The sequence below is a fragment of the Emydura macquarii genome, unplaced genomic scaffold (genome assembly GCF_026122565.2).
Source record: "Emydura macquarii macquarii isolate MOO-44397 ecotype Brisbane River unplaced genomic scaffold, CSIRO-AGI_Emac_v2 contig_2171, whole genome shotgun sequence".
Lineage (NCBI taxonomy): Eukaryota > Metazoa > Chordata > Testudines > Chelidae > Emydura > Emydura macquarii.
This window is the reverse complement of record NW_027132308.1, coordinates 1,449,342-1,468,593: the sequence shown is the minus strand read 5'-3', so window position 1 is coordinate 1,468,593 and position 19,252 is coordinate 1,449,342. Positions and strand designations below refer to the sequence as shown.

The 19,252-nt window shown below is 37.7% G+C and overlaps 1 protein-coding gene across 3 annotated transcripts in view; it reads left to right on the top strand.

Moving 5' to 3' along the window:
* Nucleotides 1–19,252, top strand: part of LOC137160226 (bifunctional heparan sulfate N-deacetylase/N-sulfotransferase 4) — a 159,427-nt gene that overhangs the window by 74,967 nt on the left and 65,208 nt on the right. For all 3 annotated transcript variants that reach the window (XM_067558683.1, XM_067558681.1, XM_067558682.1), the window contains 2 exons: nt 13,582–13,767; nt 15,493–15,621. In XM_067558683.1, coding sequence (XP_067414784.1) covers nt 13,582–13,767; nt 15,493–15,621 — 315 coding nt within the window. The remainder of the gene's footprint in view (nt 1–13,581; nt 13,768–15,492; nt 15,622–19,252) is intronic.

Genomic DNA, 19,252 nt, shown 5'->3' with positions numbered 1-19,252 from the left:
TGTATTGTAAAGTAATGTTGAAAGCTTTTTAGAGTCCATCTAAACAATCTACTTAGTTAGTCAACATAACAAAAAGGAAAAACGAAATCTGTAAGTCCTTTTTTTGGAAAAGATATTATGTGGTTCTTGACATAGCTTTGCAACTCCTGTCAACCAAATTCACCCAAAAGAGCAGAATGACATTGTCACTCAGCCTGCTGCTTAGAGAACACAAAACTCTCAGAGCCTTTTCTATTTGCAGAGACCAGTATTCTCCCCTTCTCTGAGGTTATAGTGCAAATTAAAACTTCCAGGGAGTCAAGGAAGCTTATCATTTAACATAGAATGGGTAGAAATGCTTTCTTTGCTTGTTAGTGTGTTTTTTTCCTCCAATGAGCCCTATGCCACATTCATGCAAACTTCATGTAATTGCCTCCTGTGGTTTCTGTAGGGTTTTTCCCGCCCCCTCAACTTTCCTGTTTGCCTGAATATTTGTACAGAATCTTATTAGACTGAGGATGTTTTTTTCTTAACAACTCTCTTTTCTGACCTGATGCATTCATGGATTATAGATTCCATGTCTCTTGCCACCATGATTAGCAATGGGCAAATCAATTCAGGTATGAAAGCCAGCTTGGATCATTACTCAATAGTTCAAATCAAACTGTAACTTTAAGTTTAGATGGGCTTTTCTCTGTCTGTATGATTATAAATTGATGGTTCCAGCTGGAACCCAAAGCAAAAACCACAAACCCGGAAATGATGTTCTTGAGAAACTTTCAATGTCCTTCGCAGACCCATGGATTTAAGACACTTAATCTATGTTTTAATAGGCATCCAAACTTTTTGGTGTTTACCCAAACTGTACTTCCAAAATTTTTAGTTTTGGGACCAGTTTGGAAAATGCTGCCAAAGCTGTAACTACACCCTCCACCCCCTGCAATGCTACCATGCTGTTTACTGAATCTCCTGTAAAAGAATATAACAATGTGATTTTAAGTGCACCCACTCTATAGAAGGATCTTTATATTCCCTTTAAACCAGAAGTAACCAACAGTGGACACATGACTCCGTCCCACAGCTAGATAATAATTTAAACAATAGAACAATCATTCATAACTTCATTAAATTACAACCTGTTTCTTCAAATTAAGTGCTGCACAGTTTTTCAGGGATTTAACATTATAGAACTTTGAAGAGACCATGAGATGCTGATTGTGAATGAGAGGGACATAAACAAACATTAGACACAGCTCATATTTAAAAATCAAAGTAATTTTTTTTTTTATCTGTAGCTCAAACATTTTTAGCCCATTTTCTTTAAACCTCTCATGAAAATTCTTCTCAGTAATTTTAAACCTGCCAATGTCCAGGTCAAACTATATTTAATAGCATAGTCCAGGTCAAAATATATATAGTCCAGGACTATATTTAATAGCAAAAGTTATAAGGTGGGCTAAAAGTAAAGCTTATAACGGAATCTGGTTACAGGCTTAACTATAAAGGCAATACCATTTCATAATCATTTTCATTGAGTGGCAGGGGCTGCTAAGGATGCCCGTAAATAATGAAAGGCTGGTGTCATTATAGTTTTATTTCCTACTAATGGTTGGACAGGGGTTGTACTGACCTCTTAGCGCTGAATTTTATACTAGCTGTACAATTTACTCATGAGAACATTTCTTTTCGAAAGGCTTCCTGTAAAATCTTCTCTGGGGGAGAAATTTATCTTCCAGACATGACAACCTCCCTGATATCTAACAGAGCTGGCAGCCATGAACTCGGAATAATCTTACATTCTCCTCTCCTTTCTCATTCTTAACATCTTGCCTTGTTTGGGAATGTTGTTCCTTGCTTCTTAACTACATTTTTTCATATCTCTTTCAAGAACCAAAGCAAATCCTTTTACAATGATCATTACTCTTTTTTAGTTCATAATCTAAATCCAAATTCATAGTTTAATTAATTAATAAGAATAAATAAGTGATGTCAAGCAGAATTTTCCACATTTATTATTATTATTATATTCATGTGGAGTTCTCATATTTTGGGGCTGTTTTCTCTTGCATCACTCATCCATCTACTAAACCCCACCCTCAATCCAAAACATCAGTAAAGATTATACTGAGGAAGTTGTTAGGGGGTGGGACAGTAGAGGTTGGGGAGGCTTTTTTAGTTTAGTTTACTTTACTTTACTTTACTTTACTTTTTTTGTTTAAGGGTTTGAGAGGAAAACATTCTATTTAAAAAGGCTCTAGTAATGCAACTATTGCATATCTGAGCCTAGACAATTGCTTCACATCAGCACTTTTGAGAACAGGTTGGTGTTAACATGGATGAAAATGCAGTGACACCTACTTTTTGTGATCTCATATATTGTGAAACTCTATTATAAACTAGAACGTAAGTTGAATCATTACATTTCCTTTTGGTATGCAGATTCCATTTACAGTAAACCTACACTAAGTCAATGGAAGGATTCTCACCAACTTCAATAGACTTTTGATTAGGCTCAATAGGACAGTTGTTCTGTGGAGAAACAATGATTTAAATGTTCTTTATTGTAACAGAATTCCTTTTCTGAATTAAAGCCAAGCTTAATGAGCACTAACCAATTCAGCCACTGCATATGAAACCCTGTAGTACTATTGATAGGTATTAAGTGAAAGTTTAAATATATATATATATATATATATATATATGCATTGCATCCTCTTCTTGTACCATATACATATGCTGTTGTTCCCAGATATCTGTATGTACACACTCTGCTCAAAATAGTTAGGGAACATGGTCTATGGTTCAGAGTAGGAGATTGAATCGAATCCAAATGACGGGGTTCTATTCTCAGCTCTACTAACGATTTGCCTTGTGACCTGTATTTCGATATGCCCATGTATAAAATGGGGATAATAACCCTTCCCTGCCTCATGTAAGTGTCACTTAACTATATAGCCTTTAAAAAGCCCCACAAAGTGGAAGTGTTCGCAATTAAAATGCATCTGTAAAATATCACATTTGATCGTGCACTCAATTTTTTTTGCATACCAGGAAAGGACTATTAGCATTTATACCCTTTAACAGTTGGCTGATGGAAGAATTACATTTTCTGAGATGCTGCGTAATTTTCAGTCCTGCTTTAGCTGATCCAGGGTCTGGTGAAAAGTTAAGGACATTCTCTGCAGAAGCAAAGCTATATTACATGTATTGCAGAGCAGCTGGTAGCAGCAGTAGACATTTTTTTTTAGCTTCAGATGCAACATCTATTTCCTGTCAAGTGGATGTTTTCATGGCAATATTCTCATCCTCTAAGGAGTTTACAGCACGACAGAATGCTCTGCAAGAGTTAGAAAGTAATAATGAAAGGAAATGAACTGTCCATATCAGTCAAAATGAATTAATACAAATCTACCAGGGTTTGCAGTTGTCTAATCTAGGCAATATTACTGTTGCATGGGGAGGGGAAAAGCTTAAAGCCTTATTCTGTTTCCTTTGTAAATAACCCAGTAAATTCAGATTCATGGTCTGTCTCCTCCCCTCATTATACGTACTGGGCAGTATTCCTACCCTTGGGTGCCCATGCTCAATTCCCCATTCATGAGTACAAAATTATATCTGGTGTTCAAACTTTCAGATATTCAGAAAAAAACAGGGCAAATAGAGCTCAATTTCCCAGTTAAGTAAATCAAAACTTATTATTCCTAGCCTAATAACCTATTTAGGTAAATCTGGATGTCGCATCACATGTCACAACTTGATCCAAGAAATAGAGAGTATCAGCTTGGTTTGATTTACTCATAATTTGCACTTCCATAAAGTTTTCTATCTGAGGAACACACAGTGCTTTACACAGTAATGGATTAAGCCTTGCAAACTGATAAGATCACAAGCATTATTCTTCCCAATTTTCAGATAGCAGCATCAAGACAGAAGTAAGTGACTTTTCAAAATCACATAGAAAGGCTGTGGCAGAGTCACCAAAGACAAAACAAACCATGATTTCCTGCCTGCTTCCCCTATCCTTTACTCACAAGACTATCACTTCCACCCCATTTTACATACTTATCTGACAAAAAGAAAAGGAATTTATTTAATCCCAGGGCTTCATCTTTTTCTTTTGTCTCAATTAGTGTCAGTTAGAGAGTGTTTCCTTGGAATGCCGGAATGCAGATAGCACTGAAAATGATGCAAGATTAACATTGTTGTGGCTATGTACCATAAAAAGAGGCAGACATATTCTAGAATTAATGTTCAGAGAAATTAATATGCAAAATAATACCAGCAGATTCATGCCATCTGTAGTAATGTACACTATTTTGAATTTCCCTTGATAAGGACACTATAGTCCCAGCTCCACCAGCCTTTGCTCCTAGACCTTTTCAACTGCCGAAACCACAGAGAAACTTGCAACTCTCTAAAAATACCAAATACAAATTGAGCAAGTCAGTGACTACATATCAAGTGCAGAGTGTCTACACATCACAGGTTTCTGGTCTATCTTATTTTCAATAGCTGTAGTTAGTGTTGAGCAAGTTGGATGCAGTGGATTTTTATGGCATCTGTATTGCCTGAGATACTTTTGTTGTGTGGATGCAGAATCCACCATTGACTACACAACTGATGTCTTTTTTTTTATTTGTGATTTGTAAGTAGTTCTAGCTAATTATCAGGACAATGACTATGCATTATTCCAGGAGCTGAACACTTGGTCAATAAATTATTTTGGACTTTAGACTTTTGGATTTTGGACGAATCCCTTTACCCACTCTGTTCTGTCTCTAATCAGTTTCTTCTACTCACTACCTGTCTCCCCAACTTGCTTCATTTTGGCTCCATCCTTACTAGCTCTATTCCCTAAGAGAGACAGTATTCCCCACTCTGTCTTCCTGACTCGCTCTGCTCCCATTCTTTTGTGGCAGTAGTTGAATGAAAGCTTATTTACTGCTTGTCTACACAGACATTTAGATCATGGCAAGCAGGGGTGCTAATCTAGCCTGCTGCGATCTAAGTGTTCATGTGCATCCCGCTGATATGCATTAATGCTCCACTAATGCACTTCGATTTAGTCTTGTTTCAGAGAGAACTAGATCAAAGCACTCTACTGAACTGTTAATGCACGTCTGGTAAGAGCACAGAAACACTTAGACTGTGTCAGACTAATGTGGGCTAGATTCATACACAAGCTTGCCCTAATCTAATTCTTTGTGTAGACAAACCCTTAGAATATGAAACTATTTATCTACTATGCAAAATGGTGGATATATGCTGACTCTTAGTATTATGTTACGGTAGTACTCAGAGTCCCATAGGCATTACACATGCACATACCAAGTGATGGATCTTGCTCCAATTATCTTACAGCCTCAATAGACAAAGGGCACATGAAGAGAATTTTGTCCCTATTTTATAAAGGAGGAACTAAGGCATGAAAAGACTAAGTGACTTTCCCATGGCCACTCACGAAATCTGTGGTAGAACTAAGAACTCAATCCAGGTCTCCTGAGCTTACATCCGATGACTTAACCACATGACTATCTTTCCTGGCAACCAATATTGGTAGATGTGGCATTTTGTTTTTGTTGTAAAATTACAGAACCATGTTTGGTCATATCTGTATTTAGGTAGTTATAGTGCAAACTAAGTCACAACCCACAATAGATACAGAACAACAACTCTAAGTGTTCAAACACACCAAATCACCTTCATGTCTAGATCTAACTTCACAAAGCTCACAAAATTTATTTTAACTTTCCATAATGTGAACTGCATCTTATTGATACTAATCTGCTCTAAGCCATTTGCTAATGGATCATATCTAAATGGAAAGTTTTGAACTAAATTGAAAAGAAAAAGTTGAAAATTGAACTAAAATATTTATTATTTAAATCTGCAAACAAAAATTCGTATGCAATTAACAGTATTTAAGAGTTATTCAGAAAATGAAACCTTTTTTTAACAAATCAACTGTCATAACAGGATAAAATAGAACACACAAAGTTCTTATATGAATTGACAACCAAGATGATGGCATATATATTCACTAAAATAAATATAAACAAAAGTACATTAAGCTGGCTAAGTTTAAAAAAATATCTTCTGAGAGAAATCTCACGTAGGCTCAACAATATTAGAAAAATATCTCATTGCTACCAGTAAATAATAGCTTATGTAAATTGCCTAATTCTGCAAGGTGACAGTTTAAAATGTAGTGCATCCAGGATATCACCTCCCTTTTTTTTTTGGACAAGATAGAAAAAGTTCAGCAAGTTGCCTGCATCTGGAGCATCAACCACTTCATCATCTAACATAACATTATCAAGAGTGGACCAAATAGTTTCAGTGAATATATGAAAAATCTTCTGAAAAAATAGGACTTGCCATACCAAATGAGATGACTGATCCCTTTAGTCCCTGTCCTGCCTCTAGTAATGGCCAATACTAGAAGTTTCAAATGGAAAGCAGTGGAATGCAGTCTCCATTCTGTGATCATGTTCTTTCCTTAGTAGAACTGTTTGTAAATGTAGAATATGTGTAAAGAGATGATACTGACATACTCAGTTTCAATAAGGGTCCATGTCAGGGCCCACCTCAGTACAAAGACACAGGTCCAAAGAAGCTGGGAATTTGAAGCCGCTTTTCTCTTGCTTCAGCAAAGATGATAGTTAAGATAAGCAGCTTCTGGAGATTGCTTCAGTCTTTCAGATCTTTGATAGAAGACTAAGAAAGTTAGGTTCCTACGTATTAAGACTGGATCAGGACAACTTGGAATGTGTGCCATCTCAATGGTGTGCCAGTTCAATGTTGTTGCATTTTTTCAGTACTATGGGTCTAAATCTAGTCCTCCTAGTGTAATTGTCATGGAAGTTGGGCTGGGGAGGTGGTGCTAGTAATCAAATGAAGATTCCATGAGTCATCCTAGGTCCGCAGCCAGGATAGCTCAGGAGCCTGGGACACCATGTGTTGCATGGGCTTTGAGAGAGAGGAGCATGTACTCCTCTATTGCACAGCTTCATCTCTGCTGCCAAGATAGAATGAGTGGACTCGGCCATGCCCCAAAACCTCATCATCATGACTTCTTGGAGATTTGGAGCAATATTTTGGAATCAGTGTGTGGGTCATTACTTATTGACTGCATTGTCTGTATTCTGCCATTGAATTGTGAATACCCTGGGGCCCCAACTGTGCTCATTTATTGCCCATCGGACAGCTTGCAAATAAACTTCGGCTCTTAAAATACATGTGATAAATTGGCCCATGAGGAGAAGTTATCTGGTTGACTGTAACTTTGAATACAAGTATAAACATCAAACAACGGTGCACAACAGGGCCAAGACAAGGTGAAGGAAAGGTTTGAGTGATTGGACTCAAAGCTGGCAATATTTAGGACATTAGAGTCCATCAGCACCGTAATATAGTATCAGGCTTTATCATTTTCCTTTTAGTAGGGAATTCCACTCGTAATACAAGCTTGCTAGAAAATAGTCACCATTTTCCAGGCCCAAGTCAAAAATGACAATATTTTCCAAATCAGATTATAAGGACAAACAAACTAGAGCTTTTATCACTTGTAAAAATGGCTAGTGATACTAGCCCATAAGAGGTGCTGTAATGTGCAGTAAAAGACTGTGAAAAATCACTGATCCTTAGATGACTCTCAAAGCTCAATGTAGAACTCAGAGTGATTTTAAAAAAATGAGTTATCAAATATTAGCCTTTTCCTTTGGTCCAGTTTATGCTTCTGGTATTGAATATAAAGTCTGAATTTTTAAGAACAATTCATTTTATATTGAATTTAATATCCACAACAGAGTAAGGAAGAATATAAAACTTCCCTTCAGCAATATATTTATTGCTTTCCACCTCCCCCCCTTTAATTTTTTGTATCTTGTCTACCTATAAATTGATCTACTAGTTTATTCAGTAGTAAAGCTACTATTTTTTCTTTAAATCTTAACTATAGCCATTGACAAAGTCATTTCTCTGAATTTCTCTGGCATTCCTCAGAACTACAAAAAATTGACAAAAAATTCTTCATCTCCTATGTTTTAGTAATGATCCTTTTCTACTGTCCAACACATCAGGATTCGTCTGTGGCTTCAACTTACATTGTTGTTTAAAGTAAGATAAGAATATTCCGTTGAGGCACAAGTAAATTATGAAAGCATATAATTAGCAGCTCTGGACTCATGCCTGCATTGGAAAAGAATGTAACATAGTTGTTTTTATCTCATAAAGAGTTCCAGATGTCTTTTATGCATGCACGCACGCATGCACCCGTGCACATCATTGGGCCCAATCTGTTACCCCTCGAGCACCCCAACAGAAAGGCAGTGGGAATCCTGGGTGCACAAAGTATACGAAATTGGATCTTACAGCAAGGTAGTTTGGTGGTATGATATAAAAGCTAATAATTAGCCAATATTGTTTCACATTTTTGACTTGCCATTATGACAAAAGGCACTGAAACATAATATAGTTAATGGAAAAAACTGTTTTAACACAGAGTTAAGGTTGCTTGGTGATATGTCATCCCCTTGCAGAACAGTGAATTGAGCAGAACACTCACTCTGAAAACCAGGAAATGCAAAGTTGAGGTGGCCCATGCAAACTGAACTCTGCCCTCTTTCAGCAATGCCCCAGTACACCCCGTTAAGACACATACCTTTACTCTGCCAACACCACAGTTGCTGAAATGTACAAGCGTTTCACCTCCCTTTATAAAATTTCATTCTCACCCACATGATTCCAACTAACACCGTTAATGGGCTAAAAGAAGGGGTTAAAAAAAGAAGGGTGTCCACATCACCTTCTCTCTCTGCTCTCTGAGCAATGCTTCAGTTTGATTTGGCAGGTTCCAGATCTTGGTGTACACTAACACATTTAGCCAACTCCCCAGAAAGGATATGTGTACAACTTAAGAAATATTTCACACCTTTTCAACTCCCTTTCATTTACTCAAAGAATATCATCTCACCATCATTAAAGCATTAGAATCCTCTCATATTCCTTCTTACTGCTGACAGTGGCCTTTGCAATAAAAGTTCTATGCTCTGTTGTGGACATAATATACACAATTCTGCATAGAAGTGATACATACTGCATCCCAAAGGTACACATGCACCTGTTCCCCTTTCTCCAATACATAAGGATGGAAAACATAGATCTCTTCATATCACAGTCACAGCTCTATCACATGCCTCTCAGCAATCCACAGATCTTCCAAAAACACTCTTCCAAGCAGCACTAGCTGCCTCCACCATTCACTACACCTAAAACTGACCACATTCACCTTCCCTTGAGTGAGGATAATAAATGCTCAGAATCAGCTCATATCCCCTCCCCCACTGCAGCCCCAAACCCCTCTTTCCCTATTTTCCCACTTTTCTGACTCCTAATACCTTTGTCTCCTAAGAAGCACTCACATGTCTCATTTTCCCCCCAGAGACTTTGATTATATTCTCCCCCCAAAACAAAATTACCACTCATGACTTACAAATTGTAGCAGCCTCCAACCCTTAGTCCAAAACTCCTTTTGTCTTAGGTGGGAGGGTAGAAGGACAGAGAAAGGGTTGTGATCAACTTATCCTTAGATATGTTAATTGAAGGCTAAGTTCACAGCAGACAATAGGTCTGTGATTCATCCAGTCATTAGTACCTTTCAGTTCAACAGTACAAGGAAGCAAAAGGAAACCAGTTTTTTGAAGGGCCTGTAATTCAGGAACACATCAGTAAAATGACCCCAAATTTGGATCACTAATCCTACCCCACATCCCTCTGAGGTGCACCAATTTCAAAGCAATCCGATTAACTGTTCAGATTTTAGCACACTTACAAGAGTTGAATTTTAAAGCATATAAAATGGTGGTAATGGAAACCCTCTGGTTGATTTTCCATATTGGTGCATGCACATTGTAAAAAAATACACTTTCTTAAATATTGTTCTCCTCTTGGATCCCCCAAAGATTTAGTGAGTACCTTGCACTACCATAGGTAAAACTCAACAGATTGAGACCATTTTGACCCCTAGTTTGATCTCCAGCTCAGGGAAAAACAAAAACCACCACCTGGAAACTTTTATTTAAAATAGTTAATATTTTTGGAGTGGGAAGCTTATATCTCCGGAACCCATGCCTCAAATGACTCCAAATTCAGGGCATTAACCTACCCAACATGCTCTTGCGGCACACTGAATTTCAAAGGAATCCTACTACACGTATCAATTTTAGAGGACTTAGAATGGTTGACGTTTAAACAGATGACATGATGTAACCTTAACTATAGTGGTATCCCTGTGCCACTATAATGCAATGAAACTTTTTACACATGACATCTTTAACTGAATCAATTATATGCTATCCCTTTTTTTTTAATATTGTCATTCTCAATTCTAATAGAAGTTTAACAACAAAAGCAAAGCAATATAAGGGACAACAGAGCAGAAGGCATGCTGATATACAACACATAACATTTACTCTACCTAAAGGTACTACAAAAATTGCACAAAACTGGTACAGAGGAAAGTTGTCCATATTCTTGGTTTCTTGTCGATTTTTGCTCTTTGAATAATTCATAAAGGATGTTTGTGTGATCAGATATAAAGAGTATGGGCCTCTTTTATGGTTAGTTAGCTTCTCCATAGTGAGAACTCTCAGATTTTTGCAATCCATCTACTCTAAAGCGGTTAATTTCCATTTCACCATTCTGTTGCTGTGACAATTCCTATAGCGATAGTAAACTGTGAAGACATGAATCCTATTTTAGCACACATCTGTCCTGACAGAAGAGGACATATAGTTAGGGATATGTTCACCTGTTGAAGTACCATTTCTGAAAAGTGCTTGATCCCAAGACAATTTTACTTACTTTACAATCCCACAATATATGGAAGAAATTACCAATAGTATGGAGTCACAGCTACTCTGTCATTGGCCAGATTGCATTATACATCTTATTCAGAGTAGAATGGTTAAAGTATTCTCTTGAAATAAATTAGTATTAGAATTTAGTATTTAATTTAGCACAGAGTAACACTGTTGTCTATTGTATAAAGCATAGGGCTGGGCATAAGATGTCCTAGGTTCTGTTCCTGGCTTTGACAATGGGCATAAGATGTCCGAGGTTCTGTTCCTGGCTTTGACAATGACCTGCTGCATGGAAGAATCCCATGCACAGCTATAGACTGGGGACCGACGAGCTAGGCAGCAGCTCTGCAGAAAAGGACCTGGGGGTAACAGTGGATAAAAAGCTGGATATGAGTCAGCAGTGTGCCCTGGTTGTCAAGAAGGCTAGTAGCATATTGGGCTGCATTAGGAGGGGGATTGCCAGCAGGTCATGGGAAGTGATTATTCCCCTCTATTCGGCATTGGTGAGGCCGCATTTAGAATATTGTGTCCAGTTTTGAGCCCCCCACTACAAAAAGAATGTGGACAAGTTGGAGAGAGTCCAGCGGAAGGCAAAAAAAATGATTAGGGGGCTGGAGCACAGGAATTATGAGGAGAGGCTGAGGGAACTGGGCTTGTTTAGTCTGCAAAAGAGAAGAATGAGGGGGGATTTGATAGCAGGCTTTAACTACCTGAAAGGGGGTTCCAGAGAGGATGGGGCTAGGCTGTTCTCGGTGGTGGCAGATGACAGAACAAGGAGCAACGGTCTCAAGTTGCAGGGCGGAAGGTCTAGGTTGGACATTAGGAAAAAGTTTTTCACTAGGAGGGTGGTGAAGCACTGGAATGGGCTACCTAGAGAGGTGGTGGAATCTCCATCTTTAGAGGTTTTTAAGCTGAGGCTTGACAAAGCCCTGGCTGGGATGATATAGCTGAAGTTAGTCCTGCTTTAAGCAGGGGGTTGGACTAGATGACCTCCTGAGGTCCCTTCCAACTCTAATATTCTATGATTCTATGCTGTGTGACTTTGGCCAAATCGCTTTAGCTCTTTGTGCTTCAATTTCCCTTTTCACCTCTTGTTTATCTTAGCTATTTAGACTGTAAATTCTTTGGGGACTATATCTCTTGCTGTATGTCTGTGTATCACCTAGCACAATGGGGCCCTGATCATAAAATCATAGAATCATAGAGTCGGAAGGGACCTCAGGAGGTCATCTAGTCCACCCCCCTGCTCAGAGCAGATATGTATCTGATCTAGATATGCATCTTACTTTCCTATACATAATCATGGGGAATTTGGTCCTGGAGTCATTGATACCTCTGAGTGGCCCTTCATTACATGATCATTCATCATTTCACATCTAAAACTGATCCCTCTGCCTCATATAGATCTTGCAGGTGAGTGACTTCATTAATAAGCAAAAGGCATACTTTCTCAGTCAAAATATGAAATAGATTTTTTCATATCAGTCAGTGACCTAAGACAGACATCTTTGTTATTAGATAGTAGATTATTCAACTGGTTATATTGAGTGATGCGTGAATAAATGTTCCCCATAGATTTTACTTAATTTTCTCAAAGGATCAAAGGCCAGTCTGTGTGAAGTTAAGTACTTAAAGATGCCTAGAAAATCTGTTACTGCTGTAATTATAGAAGCAATCGACAGTTATCTGACAACATGGACAAGAGAAGGGCAATGATTACAATTAAGTATTTTAGGAATTTCCCTCCAAGTGACAATTATATATAAATGGCAAATGGTTTATCTATTCTGTGAGTTGGTAGCTCAAAAGAGGAGTGGGTTTTAAGTTATCCCATGGTAGCAATGTAAGTAATGCCCAATCTTAGACATTTTCAGGCTCTATCCAGCAGCATAAAATAATTGTTTTTCTGTGCTACAGTGTAACAACATGTGCCTTTTAGATTGTGAGTTCTTCAGAGAAAGGATTCTATTTTAATAACTTCTACCTGTTGTAAAGTGCCATGTACCCTTATTTTACTGCATAAATTATAAAATTCATAAGTAACAAAGACACAAAGCAGTGGATGATTTTAGGGCTAACTTTCTAAAATATGACTACTTTGTGTTGCCATGGGCTTCAACAAATATAGGCCAAATTATCGGATTGAAAAATTCACTCTCAAAGTCCAGTTTTGGTTCTGGAGTTAATACAGTATGTCAGGGAAATGTGCTGGAGCTACATTGTGTAAATAGCTATAGCAAACATTCTACCAGCCATGGAAATGTTCCTCTGCTTTTTGTATTATAAAATATAAACAAATGGTAATTGTCACATCAACATGTTTCTCTTTGTTTATTAATCCAAGACCATTTGAAATGTGAACAAATAAAACAACACAGTTTCCCAGCCCTCTGAGAACTACTTTAAAAAAGAAATCCAACCAGATAGAGCATATTTTATAAATACACATAATGCATAATAAACGGGCAGTCAAATCTGTTTTAAGTAACAGTAGTTCAGTATAATCCAATAGGATTATTTCTCCCCCTATAGTTATCACACTGTAAAACCAATTAATTTCCATATCATGTCTCTCTTTTTAGTGTGAGTGTTATATACACAGAACACCCAGACACATACATGATTGCCATAGAGCAACAGTTTCTTTAAAGCTGCTGGTTGGTAGAATACAAGTAAACTTGATGGCATTACATATTACACTTGTAGATTCAAACGTGTTGTTTCCTTTGCTTTGTTTCAGGAACATGGCATTCCGACTGACATGGGCTATGCAGTGGCTCCACACCACTCTGGAGTCTACCCTGTACATATTCAGCTTTATGAGGCCTGGAAGAAGGTCTGGGGTATCAAAGTCACAAGCACAGAAGAATATCCTCATCTAAAACCTGCACGGTACAGACGGGGCTTCATCCACAATGGCATCATGGTACACTGCATTTCCATTACTTCATAGCAATACTTCTTTAAGAATGATGCAGAAGTCTGTTATTTTACAAATGCACCAAGTTTTACAATCAAGATGGCAGATTTGTAAAGAGGCCAAAGCAGTTTTACCCGTGCGTGGCCAGTTTTCAAAAGAAAGAATAGCAAAGAAGGTGTTTTTTGGATATTTGGAGGGTGGTGTTGGGTTTTTTGGGTTTTTTTTTAGCACTTTCCAATGTGAGTCTCAGAAATAAAACGTACCAGTAGACTACCAATCCAGGACTATAATTACATCCTTTTGTAGTTCATTAAAATGGCCTAGCCTCAGACTCAAGACTTTAGCTGGCCATAATGCAAAAAGGGTCTGGGACCCTCCAAAAGGGAAGATGAACAAAGGTGCAATATGATCCTCCAGCTCACAGGATATTTTGGTTGGACCAGATATTGTCTTTAGATATATCTGTGTAACTCCCGGAACACAGGGTCTGGAATTATGCCTGTGAACGTTTCATAGGCTGTGCATTGGAGTGGGGAGAGAGAAAGAAGCCTTTCTACATCTTCCATTCAGTGGCATATGCATAAAAGCAAAGATAACATGTAAGAATCACTAAGTCCATCAGTTCAATATGCAGCTGCTCCTAGAGTGGAACAAAGCAGCTGATGAACATCCTGATGCAACACTGCACCACAGTTTAGAGCAAAAATGTAGAAGAATCACATTCAATTAAAATGGTAAAGAGAATTTAGGTAGGTAGAAGGTAATTTACACAAGTTGGAATTTGCACAGAACACAGAATGGATATCTTGACAGGTCAAGTTCTGGCATGGGATACATAGGTAAAGTTCCTGTTGACCTCAACAAAAGTCATGGACATGTGCTTAAGGGTAGAAAAGGAACCTTAGTTTATTTTGGTTTTTGTTCCTTTGAACAGAATACAAAAGAGAGAACCCAAACAGTAAACTGGCAAAAAAACAAAGTAAAAACTGAGCAATTACTGAACAGTATCAGCAGGCCTTAGTGTTTTTCTGCCGATTTCTGATATACTTGTGATTAAAGAGTTAATGAAAGAGCTCTAAGTAGTGGCAGTTTTAGTTTGTTTGTTTTGGGGTTGGTTTTTTGTGGGTTTTTTTTTTTTTTTTCATATGCTGGTTTCAGAATCCTGACACACAATCTCCTGATTTATGATTGTATGTAGAGCTGACCTCAGATATACTCATTCAACAGTCCTATCAGCCTCTGTACATATTTCACTAGTGGGATCTAATTTGATTTTCAGAGCAAAGGAAAGAATGAACTAGTTCTTTTTGGGTCTATAACCTAGAATACAAATTGTGCACTATATCTCACCAGCGAGAAGATTAATAGCCTAAGATAGTGAAGACGACTGAGAAGCACTATTTGTCTTTTAACAAACTAACCTTGCTAAAAGGAAGAGAAGCTCTTTTCTTCCTTTTACAAATCTCTGAAAACAAACCCTGAATTCTTTCTATGTGAAACATATAAAATGGTCTGGATGAAGGCTTTGGAACACATATGTGCTGCAGCCTTTCAACTGGCAGCTGGAGGTCTCAACATCTGCATAATCATGCTTGCTTACAATAAGACGACAGCTGCAGGAACAAAGGAATCCATATGTAAGCAGAATGCAGACTCACATGAGATTTTTGGGATGGGGCTTGCACAAATAGGGTCATGACACCATAACATTTTTTTAAACTTTATTTTCAGGTACTTCCTCGACAGACTTGTGGCCTTTTCACCCACACAATTTTCTACAAGGAGTATCCTGGGGGCCCTCAAGAATTGGACAAAAGCATCCGAGGAGGTGAACTCTTCCTCACCATCCTCCTGAATCCCGTATGTATCTTATTTGCTATCCTATGACTGTACTGAATCATTATTGGAGGTGAGTGGGAGGGAATAACCTATGTTTTTATTCAGTTCCTATACATCAAACCTTTTTGCTTGAAGGTGGTGAGCATGTAAAAGGAAATAAGCAAAACCTGTATTGTAAGGAGTAATGTGGAACCCAGGTGATACAAATCAGAGACAAATGTATATATTTTTTCCAAACTGTATCAGTATTCCAGCCTAGGAGCTGGGCCTTCGGGGAGAAGGGGACACTGAATAGACTAAGGGAGGCAAAAAGCAAAGGAAAACAATGGTGATAGAGAAAATTGCATGATGCTGGTTCTGCGTCTTCCTCTTTCCCCCTCCGCCCCCCACTCCTTTGGTTTCGTGAAAGCTGCTGCACACCTTTCAACTGTGCTCCCACTAATCCCTATCCCCTAATAGGGCTAACTGCAGAAACAAGTTATGCACAGGACATTGAGATTTAGCTGCAAAAGAACAGGCAGTCCAACCCTCTCATGCCACCAACAGAAACCCCCACTCCACAGTGCATCTAGGCTGCTGCTGAGTGGGGAGGTAAACATGAACACAAATAGAAGAGAAAATAAGAGAGGAAATGAACAGAAAAAAGGAAGCAAGTGTGCCCAAGCACAGTGGTAGCGGATCCAGAACAGGGGTATGGTCATCATTCCATCACAATGGGGCTGCAGAATAATGTTGGAGGGAAAACTACATTGTAATTATAGAACATTTCTGTTTTTGTTTTGTTTGGGTAGTAACATTTTGTTTTTCTGACACTTTTTTATGTAGTTTATAAAGATTACAGGTTGGTATAGTGGAAAGTGTCACTGTCACTCATTTCGGATGATTTGCATAGCTATCTTCTGACTTCACTTCTCTTGACTAATAAAGCCATCCCAAACTATGCTAATAACTCCTTATTAGTACATAATACTATCATATACATATGGCTCCACTTACCAAGAATCAAGGACACACAAAAATTATATCAGTCCAGCCATTGGGTTTATCCTTTAAATTCCTTTTAGTTTTGGAGACAGGAACCTCTGCCATAAAGTTGAGGTTTTTCCTTTCTAGTTCTTTAGGGTCAACTTCTGCTCTGAGCTGCATTCCTTTCAATTCCACCAGCTTCACTGGGATTGGATAAGAGCAAACTTTGAACCTTAGTTATTAAATCACTGCTTTTCCCCCATCTAATATTCCTCCTTCCACAAGGAAATGATACCATTTGTGTATTGTATATCTTGTTTCCTGGGACATGGCCTAATTTTCATAGGTGAGGAGTTTCTATAGCATTCATTGATATGTTAAAGTTAAAGAAACTTCATTTGTAGCTGCCTCTGAATATCAGGTCACTTTTATTTAGGTGTCTAAAAATAGATTTAAGATTCTAAAATTAGATGCCCATATATGAAAATGTTACCCTCTGACCCTTGGGAACAAAGTTGGAGTCTGAGTTAAAGAGAGCAGATTTGGAGAAATGGGGCACCTTTATTAACTTTTTATGTACAATGTGTCTATGACCTACGCTTCAGAATAAAAAGTCCTCTGAATCCACCATGACTCTCTAACTGAGCAACTCTTTTCTTTCCATATCTCCCTTATCTGAAACTTGGCTTATCACTTCTTCTGGAACATTGCTAGAATTTGTCCTTCGCTTGATCATGCATTTACTTCAACCTTTATCCATGTATCCTTCAATTCCTTCCATAGGAAAATCTTCTGTGATTTTCCTAAACTGCTGCTTGCTAAACTGCATTAAGTTCAGCACTCTGCAGCCAGACTAGTCTCTTATTTCAAGAAGTGAAAACTTTATAATTACCTAATTCCTGGGTCATCTTACTTCTATTTCAGCCCATCTCCAAAGCTAATTTAAAATTGTCCTTAATGTTTTCAGATTTCCCCATTAAACTAATTTCTACCTGCTTCTGTACCCATCCATTTTTCCCCTGCACTCTCAGCCTTTCTTCCCCTCCTTACACTGTTTCATCATGGCTAATCACAGTTTCATTTGTGGTGTCCTGACTTCTGGTGCATATCTCCTTTCCACATGCCTGGTCTGTTCCAAACCACTGTTTGTGTGTGTGCCTTCTTGTAATTTTATCTTAATACCTTTCTTTAAAGACACTCTGATGCCATAGTGAGGGACTCAGTGTAAGAGCCTCTACTGGGAAGGAAAAAAAAATCTTTCTATGCAACTTAGTCTCTCTGAGTCATTATGCTACAGTATGCATTAAGTTGTCAGATATGAATAGAGTGTGATTTATTGTATTTCTTGAGGAATTTGCTGTATTCATTTTTCTCATTGGTGCCAAAAGTGATATAGCAGATACAGTATTTTTCCATGCAGGCTACTCCCAAAATATTCTAAATTAGGTTACATATCTTTGTTGATCAGGTTAGTTTAAGTCAGGATAGAGTTAAAAGCCTTCCAAAAGAAAAAAAAAAGGGGGGGGGGGAGGGGAGCTTTTTTTTATTTCCTTTAGTATATGAGCTTGTTTGACCACACTAAGTTCCAATAAGTTGAAAGTACAATATATAATATTGGGTGGCATTTGAAAAGAATGATTTTATATCTGTACAGTTAATGTTTGATTTTTTTCTCTTATGATTTTCTACCATTACTTCATCACAAGCTGATATTTTAATGAACTGTGCCATGCAAGTTAAATACTGACATGCATTTCCCTAACTCTGAGTTAAGTATGTATATGTTCCATATAATCCTTATTCAGACAGGAAGAAATATAATTTAATCATGTGGAAACTGAAATAAGCTATAATCCAACTTCGTCCCCACCATCATTCAAGTCAGGCCATTGTAGTACCCTATAAAATATTAAAACAGTAAAAAATACAGCCAACTTTATCACAGAATGACTTGGTGAGAGCACAGAACAAAACCTCTTTTTTAAAAGTTGGAACCTTTTTTAAAAAATACGATTTTGATCATGTCCTGCTTAACAAATAGCACATGAATAAGTGAACAAATGGAGAGCTCTTCTCTTATCCAGAGTAAGAAGAGGTTTAGAGATTCAATGGTTTTAAACAGGTTTTGAAATGGCAGTGTATGAACTAATAATGTAAAATCTACTGTGAATTCTGAACTACCTGAAAATGCCAGACATCAGGAATACTTGGTGTCTACTATAGTGTTTCATTTATCAACTGTAAATTCAGTTGAATAAAAAATGGGCACTTGAATGTGATGTGTACTTGAAACTGACAGTACTGTATAATAGAATTGTTCAGTATGCAGTCTGGGAAACTTTCATACACCTGGGTTAGTTAATGGGGTTTCCTTTTGCTTATATATCATTCTGTGCAGTTGCTGCAACCTAGTAGCAGATCCAGTATGGTATAGATTGCTATTGGCTGATTAGAGGAATTATGGAAAAAACAGTGGTCTGGCACCAAAAAACCTTTTAACATGGAATTATAGAAACAGAGCATATTTGTAAAAATTATGCAGAATTGGATAACTAATATAATCTATGGATATAGCCTATCTTTGTGGAATAAAATTTGAATCATAACACATGCATAATTGATAATTGATAGCATATATCATGGCATCTCAGTAAAGCTTTCTGCTCTCCAGAAAACTGTAGCAACA